We start from the raw sequence: 12,182 nt of genomic DNA on the forward strand, positions 1-12,182 counted from the left end.
CACTGTGTTCAGCCACACCCTTTCTTGATCCTGCACTAAAACCATGCAGGAACATGACATTCTCATGCTTCTCTCTAGGTGTTCAAAGCTCCCCTTGGCAATATCATATTCAAGCTTGCTTTCCTCACAGTTACCTCCAAGCCAAAACTGCAAATACTATATTGACATGTATTACTCAAAATATAACTTTTATCTAGAATGTCTTGGGGGTACCATAACAATACAACATATAAAAGAGCATAACAAACTATCCTTGGTTCCTTGGCTTGTAATCTTTCTGATACAGTCAGTACCCCAATCTGTTTCCACTTCACCTCATTTTTCTTAAACCTTTCTGACATTCTAGAGAATAAAAATGGCAACAAAAACAACACTTCAGATAATTCTCAGAATACATTTTCGTCTCTCTCACTTCTGCTTCAGGTTTGCACATGCTGTTCCTTTGGACTGGAGCATATTTTTGTCTCCTTCCTCTTACAGTTTTTGACTGCTTAATGTCTACATTTCCCTTAAGGCTATTACTGTGTCAATTCAGGGACAACTTTTTTGATGTTCCCTTCCCCCAGCTAGGGGAAGATGACTCCCAAACCGACTTCTTTTAACTTTGAAGAATACAATTAACATGTGATTGTGTAATGAATCTTCCCAAAATTTAGCGTCTTAAAAATATTTATTTTGTTTACAAATCTGCAATTTCGGCTGAGTCAGAGAACAATTGATTGCTTTATCAGATGCCAATTGGAGAGGTTGGAAGGTTGCCAAATGGAATAATCTGAGGATTCTCCACCCACTGGTGGTTAACACTGACTCCGCTAAGTTCTCAGCCTTAGCTGAGTGAGACCTTGGTTGAGCCTATTGGATGGAACACCTTACATGGGCCCTCTCCACATTGTCTGGGCTTCCTCTTAGTATAGGGGCTGGGTTTCAAAAACAAGCATTGAGTGAAACAGACAGAAATACTAGAGGAATTGAGGTGGAACAGAGAGAGAGAGAGAGGAGATACATGGGCTATTTCCACAATATTCAATTCATGAGGCATTTACAAATTCTATCCAGTTACAAGGGGAGAAGAAATAGACTCTATCTCTTTATGAGGAGTAGCAAGTTCCTGGAAGAGAATGTGGGATTAGAATTATTCTTGTGGCTATTTTTAGAAAATAAAATTTACCATATCATATTACATTTTATCCCCCCTTGCCCTTGCCACAACAGAGTGAGCGTTCTGTAAAGACTGTAACTCATCCCTATACATATTTGTTGAGTAAGTAAATGTCTCTTTTATTTCATGCATGTTAGAAATTATAAAGGATAGGTAAACAAAGGCATGTTTCAGGAGACAGTGGCTCTAACACTAGACACAGTTAGTAACAAAAGGCATGGGTCACTCGATCCCGGATCTGTTTAGTCTTCACACTGTAGACAATGGGATTCATCACAGGAGGAAAGAGAAGATACATGAAACCCATGACCACCTGGACCAGGGTGGGTGCCTGCTTTCCAAAGCGATGGATGACAGAGAGGCCAATCATGGGAGCGTAGAAGAGCAGCACAGCACAGATGTGGGAAACACAGGTGTTAAGAGCCTTGAGTCTCTCAGCCCTGGAGGCGATGGACAGCACGGTGTGCAGGATCAGAGCGTAAGAGAAGAGGATGAGCAGTGAGTCTATACCCACTGTAGAGACGATGACAAACATGCCATAGATGCTGTTGGCCTTCATATTGGCACAGGCCAATTTCATCACTTCTTGGTGGAGACAATAAGAATGTGAGAGAACTGGGGAGCCACAATAGGTGAATCTTTTGAGCATAAAAGGCAATGGAAAAATAAGTGCTACACTACGACCCAGAGAGATCAGGCCAATCCTGCCAATGACTGTGTTGGTGAGAATGGAAGCATAGTGCAAGGGGCAGCAGATAGCCACAAAGCGGTCAAAGGCCATAGACAGTAGCACAGAGGACTCGAGGAAGGATAAACAGTGAATGAAAAAGAGCTGAGCAAAGCAGGCATCGTGGCTAATTTCTCGTGCCCCAACCCAAAAGATGCTGAGGACTGTAGGGAGAGTGCAAAGGGACAGACCCAGGTCAATCAGAGCCAGCATGGACAAGAAGAGATACATAGGTTCATGGAGTGAGCACTCTGTTTTAATGATGAAAAGAATTGTGCAGTTGCCCAGGATGGAAACCAGGTACATGAAGCACAGTGGGATGGAGATCCAGATGTGCACGTGCTCCAACCCAGGAATGCCACTCAGCAAGAAGGTAGCAGAAACGTGACTGCTGCCATTTCCCAGGGATCCCAGGGTCATTGTGTGAGGAGACAAGGGGGAAGGTGGGTGCCCTCCAAAATCCTGAAGTAAATTGAGACAGTAATAGTGATTGCACCTGGTAGAAATTAAAGAAAAAATACTAGAATCAAATATACCTAGAACTGTGCAGCTCCTTCTAGTGGTTATTTCTTTCTGGTCCTTGGCTTCCTCTCAATATCTTTTTGAGGAAATTAGTCTCATAGTTTCAACAAGAAACAAAGACATGGAATTGTGAAGTGATGAGCCAAATTGGGTGAGTTGGAGATTCTAAATGAGTTGTTCCACACTTTTTGCTTTTTTCTGACTTCTGTATCAACCAGGTCTTCTTAGCCACTGGAGTTTTTACTAGTCTCACCCAATGGGATGCACCCAGAGGCCGGGCGCAGTGGCTCACAGCTGTAATCCCAGCACTTTGGGAGGCCGAGGTGGGTAGATCATGAGGTCAGCAGATCGAGACCATCCTGGCTAACACAGTGAAATCCCATCTCTACTAAAAATACAAAAAAAAAAGGTGTGGAAGGAGGGAGATTTCAGGCTCCCTCTGCCAGCACTATGGGTTGGCAGTGGCTGTGTTGTGCCACTGAAGACCACAGCTGTTGTTGGGGACTTTTCTCTTATAGCAGCATGCTCCTTGAGTTGTAGTCCTTGCTCTCTGCTCCCTTCAGACTAAGAAGTGAGAGTTTCCTCATTATTCCTCTTGGCCATATTTAACTTTGCCTGCCTCTTACAAGTAGATCTTTTCTGGAAAAAAAAAAAAAGAAATCCTCACATGCCTTTTTTCTACCAGACCTCTCACTAATATTCCAACTTTCATTTCACCTTGTTTTCTTCTCCCTTATCTTTCTGTGCTTTCTTTGCTGTAGTTTTAGTTTTTTACTTTCTTTCTCTTTTTTGTTTTTGATTAACTCTCCAGGCCCACACAAGCCCTAATTCTAGACACAGACCAACCCTTCACTCACCTTCTCCTCTGGTCTTCCTGACATAGAAGCTTAGCCTTGTCCAAGTAGCTCATAAATGCTGTTCAGCTTACAGAATTCCAGAGAGAGGTGGAGAGTATGTGAATGATGGCCTGTGAAGCTATTTCTGACTGCTAGAGTAAGACATCAAAGCCCTGATCCTCCTGTCACTCAGTAACCAAAATTCCCCAGAAGTCCAGGAATCCAACTGCTGTGGACCTAAGTGGCAAAAGAGGCTAAAGCACCATCAACCACGGCCACATCCCCAACTACAAGGTCATGTCCAGGAGAGCCTGCTGAACACAGGGCAGTGATGCTGGAAAGGCCCAGTCTTCTACAGAGGAAGAAATGAAGGCTCAGGAGAGTCTTGTCACTGGGCAGAGGTCATATGCCAATTTAGGCCTCCGACTTCCAGAGCAGGGATCTTCCCACTCTCAATTAACATCACTAGAATATGAGCTCAAAGAGGGTAGGGGCTTTTCTTTGTTTGCCTCTGTCAATCCAGTATTTAGAACATGCCCCAGTACATAGCAGATGCTAAGCATTTTTTTTTTTTGCATGAATAAGTTATTTTTTATTTAGCTAAGGAATAGTAACTTGGTGCAGGTTTTATCTCCTTAAAAACCCTATGAATATTCTATTGATAACATTATGCTGTAGATAAGAAAACAGAAGCTTAGAGAAAATTATTTACGTTTCTAAGATCAGACAAATAGTAAAGACAAAAATAGGATTTGAATGAATATTTGATTTTTCTCTAGACTTCAGAATACAGACAATGATTACTCTTTCTTGTCACACAGATAATAATTCAGTGTCAAGTAGCACAGCTAGCTTAACAGACCTTTAAAAGCATTGCTGATTCTTTAGCTGAATAAATAAATAAACTAACTGGAGAAACACACATAAAGATATACATGGACACTTTCTCTCTCACTGTAATAACGGTGGCATTAATAGTCCAGGCTATTAGCTCACTGTCCACTTGAAGATCATGTAGCCTCTCACACTGTGTTCCTCAGCTTCTGCTATGGCCATGATCCGTGGTTACCACATTACACAGCAAAGTGAATTCAGAAAAGCTGTGACAAATTCACCTGTCAGGGATAGACAAGCTACATATTGGGTTAACAATGTAATTTTCATGTGTTCTGTAGAATCAGTTTTTATTACATTGATGTAATAGTCTCTAACTGTTCAGTGTTTTAATTGCATGATGAAATTCATTAAAACGTCCATGTTCCATAATTACTCTTGTAAAACATTCAGAGACCCTGGCAAATAGTAGATACTCTTCAGTAATTCTGTTTCTTCCTTCTTCACCACTCTATTTCATTTTAACATCAAAATAAACCTAAGGCGGAAATTATTTTTGACATTAAAATGAAATAGGATGTTGAAGAGGAAAGAAATGGAATTACTGAAGAACAGCTACAATTTGCCAGGCTCTGTATTAGGGACATTCCAAAAATCATCACACCCAGACTTTAGAAGAACTTTTCAAGTTAGTATTATTGTCTCAATTTGCAAATGAGGAAAGAGAGGCTTAGAGAATTTTATAATATCCCTAGAATCATGCAGTCAGTCAGTGCCAGAGTTGGAATTCAAACTTAGATCTCTGTAGTTCCAAGGCACATACTGAAAAGTTGGAAAAATTTTGGTTAACAAACCCCAGCAATTATTTAAGTTAAGGCAGCCTGAAATGGGTGGAGGTTAAATTAGAAAGATATAGAGAAATGTTAAATGTCTGGATCACATCTTTTTTTCCTATAAACTCAAGACAGACTTTCTTTGGGATTGAAACTGGTGCTTCAGATTGTAAGGAGGTAGAGCAGAACAGGAATCAGAGAGAATAATTAGGATAGGTTAGAGGAGGTGACTTGGAAATAAAATAAAATTGAGAATAATGATGCCAGGAGATATCTGCTTGGAAAAGATCACCTTTAGCCTGTTCCCCAGAGAGTTCTTAGTATGATAATTATTCTAAGTGCCTCTCATTTAAAATCCTTGCAGAATCTATTAGCAGGTTTGATAAGGACTTCATTATTCCTGACCAGGATTAAGCAGCTGTCCAGAATATGGTGGAATCAGAAGGACAGACTTAACCCATGGGTTTTCTGCCCGCAAGTTGTTTTGCTTTAAGACTACTTTCTGAAGGGACTTGAGCAAGTCTAATGACCGTTCTAATTCTATTATAATAGACCACACTTTGTGATCACTCAGGAAAATATCATTTTATGTCACAGGAAAACTTTTTCCCAAAGAGTTAGACTACTTCCTGCCCATCTCCTTGTTTCTTGGAAATAACTCCTGTTCTACTAACTTGTGTCTGAGACTGAGGGTAGATGTTGAACCCTTAATAACTGAGCTCCTTTCATGCCTAAATGTCAATTTTGCCCACCTAACTTGCTTAACTGTCTGGGTCTAATCAATATTCCTGCTGTTACCATAGAGGAGGCAAGTCTCTGGGCAAGAAACCAAGGAAATTGACTAATGTGAGAAAGATGTTGTCTACTTTCTGAGCTGGTGCTAAGATCAGACCTGTGAACCCATGAAGCCAGCAAGATCTGATTGCAACAGTTACCATCTTTAGCAGGTGCCCTCTGCAGCCTCTCGGTAGACAAAGTCCCTTCTATCTTTCTCTCTTCAAAGCTCGGGCTGAGTCTTCTGGGATCTTTTCTTGGCTCTACACTCAGCATCAAACACCTGGTTACTATATAAACTCCTCACATACCAAGGCTAAAAATAAAGGCCATGAACGCTAGAGTGAGTGGAAGATGGATGTTTAAATCCACGACTTTTATGCAACTGCACAAGGTATCCATTGAGACCCTTTCAAGGATCTTTAATCAATTCCCTAGCAGGCCTGGCTCCCTGGACCTCATTACCTCAGACCCTGGAGATAAAAGAAAAAGAGGTGAGGAGACTGGTCTTGTGACATACCGGGATGGGAAGCCCAGAGGATGCCATGCACCAACCATTGGTGAAGAATATGGAAAAAGTTTTGAACCAATTCCACTGCTTTGGGAAAGCAGAGTGGGTGTTATTGATAATGTTTTTTGTGTGATAGGGCATAACTCCAGTTTATGCACACTGGATAATTACATTCACTTTACAATCATAAGTGAATTTAAAAAGCGATTTTTAAATTGAATGCATACTCCATCACCCAGGGGAGGAAGGAAATCAGGCTAGGTTCTTGGAAACACTGGGATGTTATTGATGATTATTCTGGGTGCTCAGGTAACCCTATATGCTCCTGATTCCTGACTACTCTCAGGGACTTCGTCTCCTCTTCCTGTCTCTGATCCACTCAGAACTCAGTCCTTTGATTCCAGACATCCAGGAGCTAATTGGAGAAACTAATCCATTCTTGTACACTTGGGGGTGAGAAGAGCCCCTGCAAAAGGTAATTAGAACTGAAAAGGAGTTTTTATGTGATTATACAAGGGTATGAAGAGTTAATCATCCATTTTTGGCCTCTGGGAAAGCTGATGAAGAAGGCATTTTAGAGAGAGAAATGAACAGGGCATTTCAGTGTTTTTATTACCCAGATAATTAGTAACCAGCTTACTTGATTTATTTTGGGAGTATAAAGGTGTAAATATTAGGAAACGCCTCCACAGTACCAAACCACTTATTATAGGTTATTTCAATTTGTTGGCCTGGCTGATGCCTTTGGAATGTGGCAAGCTTCCTCTTGTGGCTGCAGTTATCTTTGGTTGAGCATGTTGTATAAACATTTAAGTATCATGAAGCAGTGTTTTTCACCTCACAGTCCCCAGATAATATGGATCAGAAACTCTTACGATACTTGTTAAAATGTAGATTTCTGGTTCTCACTCCTGCAAGACAAAATCAGAAATTTTGACATTTCTAACAGCTACAAAGGTAAATGAATTTTTACATATCCTTGTCTTTATGACTTTTCAACTCTAAGTATAGAATTTTTATCCCCTCTATAATTAATAGTATATCTGTACTTTTAGCGTAGAATTTGTTCCAAAATATGGTTACCTATTGTATTAGTTTGCTAGGGATGCTATAACAAAATACCAAACTGAGTAGCTTAACAACAGAAATATTTTTCCTTTTCTTTTTGCAGTTCTGAAGGCCAGCAAAATCTAAAATTAAAGTGTTAACAGATTTGTTTTCTCCTGAGACTTCTCTCCTTGTTTGCACATGTCCACTTTCTCACTATGTTCTTCAATGTCCTTTTCTCTATGTGTGTGTGCCCCTGTTTTCTTCTTGGGCATCCAAATTTACTCTTCTTACAAGGACACCAGTATATTGAATTAAGGCCCACCGTGTTGGTCTAATTTTAACTTAATTACCCCTTTTATGCCTATATCATACTTTCTGTTACTCATTTATTCATCAATTTAGTAAATATTTTCTAACCAAAGTAATATTTTGCATATAATAAAATCATACATTTTATTTTCTGCCTCTCACATGTAATATTTATTTATAGCCTCTGAGGCAAAGTTCTGGGAGAAGAGAGCTGGTATTAGATGTGTTTTGGCAGAAACTTGATTTGAATGCCAGATATTCGGAAAGACAGAGAGAAAAAAAAAGCTAGAGAAAAAAAAGCTAGAGAAAGACATTTGATTAATATTTGAAATAGCTTTAATTAGAAAGAGTACAGAGATTCATCAACATTACAGAGAAGATAACCTTATGTGCTTTACATTTCAAACACGAAGTTTCTGTAAGGACAAAACAAGATATGATGTGGGGAAACTAGAATTCAGAAAGTCTAAAGGGCACAATGCCAAAAAGTTCAGTTTTCACGGTAAGATGTGACTCTGAGTCCTCATCCATTAGATATGTGATATTGATTACAGTAATTTATCTCATTGAAGCTACTGTATAAAAGTGTTGTGCAAGAATTAAAGAAGAAATTGACTCTTTTATTAAATAGTAAGATAGCACTGAATATAGTTTGAGAAAATTAAAATTTTAACAGCGTGTTTGATGTTCAATGTCTTACTAGACAAACATTACAATCATTTAAAAATGTATGTTAGAAACATACCTTTCAATTAACATTCAGGTAAAAACATACTTAAAATGGAAAAATCAGAGCCTGTTTAACACAAATTAGCATTTATTATGGTGAAGGCAATCAAGAATAAAGTAGTTTGGGAATGAAAAAAGAGGCTCTCTGATGAGAAAAAGCCATATCTACCACAAAAACAGTGCAAAGAAGAGAAACATAGGTGTCCTGTGTCCCCACACTGCTCCCAGGGAGTGTCATGTAAGACATGGTGTTTAAAATAGGGAGTAGGAGGTGAAAATGAGAACAGTACCCATGACTGAATCTGCACCCATGCCACTAGGCAATACATGTAGTTTACAGTTACACCAGAGCAGGCCAGGTTCATGTTACTTTTGTATAGACAGAGGAATAGGTCAGAATGCTCAGTCTGTAAGAAAAGAACTGTCTTAGAAGGACAGGGAGGGAGAAAACAAGGGCCAGGCTCTTGGTCCAAAACCAACCAACCAACCAACAAAACAAAACAAAATAGTCTCTCCTCTTGGACTCTGGAAAGATTGAGCTGTGAAGTGTACTTTAATGGTGAGAAATGACTTCCAAATTATCCAAGGTCATTGTGAGAAAACTTAAGACTCTATGAAGAAGAAAATGTGGATGAAGACCACATCAGCAGTAACCAGCAGTAACCTGGATGTCATTAAACCGGAAGACATCCAGGGCATCAGGAATGGTAGAAAAGGCAAAACCCAAGCCAGAGGCAACCAAGAGAACCAATAATTAATACATGAGCTCACAGAGGCGACAGGCATGTCTAACTATGTGTTGAGTTACCCAGGTGAGAGAGAAGATGGACATGACAAGCCAGGCAGGTACTTTCTCTGGAATGCCCATTCGAGTAAAGGCTGCAGGTTGGGTGCTGCCATTTATGAAAGATCCCATGCTTTTGTCTCTAGAGAGAAACGTCAATACCATTGGTTCAGCAGAAAGAAGTTTTGTCTGGCTTTTTCCATTGACATATTATAATGAACAAACAGAAAGTTGAATGTGCATGGTAATATGGTCTGGAAGAAAAGTTATATGTTGCCATTATTGTCCTGAACATTAGTATTTTCTTCAGAATATGTATCTTGCCTAATTTTGATCATTTTAATCGCTCCGATCTTTTTCAGATCTTATCATTTCTGATTGTTTATTATTAAGATATTCTTAGTTCTTTTATAGTTCTATAAAGCAGTAATTTGGACTTGTTTTCTGATAGTCGCTTGCTCTACTTCTTGTTTGGCATTGTGGGAATGAGACAAGAATAAAGAGAAGCACATAAAAGGAAGATAAATAATCACTTTTCTCCAGAAAGAAATCTTAGCTAGAAAGATAAGACTATGTTCTCATGTACTTAGTGATTCCTTTATGTGTTAATTTATTCATCATGTATAGGTTAAACTTTGTGTGCAGTTTTCTCCCTTTGCTCTCTCCCCTATCTCTTACTCTTTTCTCTCCCTCCTTCTCTATTTTCTCTGTCTCTTCTCTCTCCGTGTCTCTTTAAAATAACTTAATATAAATATAAAATTAAATTGATAAATTTTATTATATCTTTTTCTAACTTTTCAAACATTTTCTCATGACAACAATTATAATGAAAATGTAAGTCATTATAATTTTTAGAATTTGAAAATAAGATATATTAATATTTTAATGTACATCACATGTACTCCCACTTGACTGGCATTTCCAGGTCTAGCATGACATTTGATACTCTCAGAAGCCCAATGAAATACGTAGACAATAAACTTCCCTCATTTTATGAATGCCTAGGACAGTGCCAGGCATCACCTGGCTCACAGGATATATTTACTGACTGGTGAAGGAGATCACAGAGCCTTTCCTTGTGTGCATACATTCTCTTCTCTTTCTTGCATTCCTCTCTTCCTGAGTTCTGGTACTAGAATTCAATGTATCATATCTGACCACCGTAGCTGTTCTGTAGCTTCCCAAATCCACTCTCTTAAGTTCCCATTTGGTGAGAATCTGCAAACTGATTAAGCAACATTGTGAAAGAGGAAACTCTTTATAGTGAAATCTGCCTTCTTTCTCCCTCTATTTTTTACCACACTCTTAATTTCCTTATTTTAAAGAAAAACATTCAATTTTCAGATTTATATTTCTAAACACATTCATGAAAAGAGAAACTTGAAGGGTTGGAGTGTGGCTTCCTAACACTTTGTAGAGGACACTTTGCCACTGTGTGCTTAGCATAGGAGCAAGACTGGAAAGAGTTCTGCTCACCACCCACTCCTACCTCTAGGTCTCCAGTCCCGTGCTTAGGACCTGAATGCATGTCTAGTTTTCTTTCCAAATTACCTATTTGTTTGAAGAAGTTTCACTAGACTGAGGTTTTCTGGGCTTTCCTCCATCACAGATAACTTCCTGCCATATCGCTGCATCTTAATTCTTTCTCTCCTACATCTAAATTTTGTTCTTCAGAAAAGCACAGTAAAATCCACAGCAGGAACAAAGCAAAGCCGCTAGCTTGCCTGTTTTCCTCATGCCTGAGAAGTTACTGGTTTACTTACCTGTACTGAGAAGCACGGCAAGGACAAGTGAATGAGTCTAAAAGGTGATGAGAGGGGCTTGGGTCAGAGATGGAAAAAAAAAGGGAGGAAAGAGGCTATTATGTTTTGCTGATACCTAGATTTCTGTCTTTATGGGACCTTTTTGTAAGTGCTCTTTGTGGTCTTTTTAAGAAACCTAAGCCTTCTTCTCTTGGCTTCTGACATTATTCAGAGACCTTTGCCAGCCCTGAATTTAATCCTTCCTTAATGTAAGTAGCTAGTAGAACCAAGAGTAGGCCATCTATAACTAGCTTGTGTAAGTGCTCTTTTGCTTGCTGTACCTTCCTTCCACATTGTTTCCACAATGCACTTCTACTCCTCTTATTCAGCTGTGACTATTTCTACAAGTTCCAGCTTAATTTCTTCCAACATAGTTCCATTCTAGCCACTGACATTTGGAGATTGGGCTTTACACCAAACTCATTATGACACAGAAAGGAAACCTCCATACTCTGACATGAGGCCCCAGATGTAAGAGGTGCTCAGAATATTATGGAGAATCACGGTCATAATGATAATAGCAAAGATCATATAATTAAATGCAAAGCAAGCACAGAACAATTAAATATAATTCCTTCAGTATGGTTTCAGGTAGTGTTGTGTGCAGTTCTGTCAAGGACTTTGGTTTCATTTCTCAGCCCCAAATGGGGAGAGAAATTGTATTATAGAAATCCCTTTGGGTTTCATTCAAATTTTACCTATATTTAAGGTTTACCATCATATGTTGATTCTCTATAAAATATCCAAAATGAGAAGGGTAATCTTTTCTGTAATATCCTACCTAAAAAGTATACTTTAATTCAGAAAATAAAATGCTTCTAGTAGTAAATAAAAGCAGTCATTACTGATAGGTATCAGATGTCATCTTTGAGTGTTTACTTAGACATAACACTGTAGGAACAAGTGAATATTTATTGAATTCTGTGAGTGTAGAGACAGCTAATCTTTTACGTCAAACCACTGGAGCTTATTTAGATTCTGTCCTGATTTCCAAACAATATTCCATGAGCTGAGTAACACGTTGGTATTGAAGGGATAACTGACAAATGGCAGAAAACACAGGCACAGCTTGTAGGACTTTTATATTCTTACGACAAGTGGATGAAGTACCTATCTTATTTGAACTCTATAAAAGAGAAACTCTTCTTTTCCCTAGGCTCACAATTTAGATGTCATTCAAAGAGCTCTGCTATAACCAAGTTGTCCCAAATCCTGCCTTGGGACCTCAGTCTAGCAAAGAGAGAAGGATACTGACTTTTCCAAAAGAGGCCCAGTATGAGTAAGTGGACTTGGTTGTAAACATGGATAAAGT

The 12,182-nt window shown here is 39.0% G+C and overlaps 1 protein-coding gene across 1 annotated transcript; it reads right to left on the reverse strand.

The window, feature by feature from the left end:
* Positions 1-1,361: 1,361 nt before the first annotated feature.
* Positions 1,362-2,306, reverse strand: OR51G2 (olfactory receptor, family 51, subfamily G, member 2). Its single transcript, NM_001168832.1, is given in 1 exon segment — positions 1,362-2,306. A coding segment is annotated over 1 exon segment (945 nt).
* Between the last annotated feature and the right edge of the window lie 9,876 nt (positions 2,307-12,182).

The sequence above is a fragment of the Papio anubis genome, chromosome 12 (assembly GCF_008728515.1).
Source record: "Papio anubis isolate 15944 chromosome 12, Panubis1.0, whole genome shotgun sequence".
Taxonomy (NCBI): Eukaryota; Metazoa; Chordata; class Mammalia; order Primates; family Cercopithecidae; genus Papio; species Papio anubis.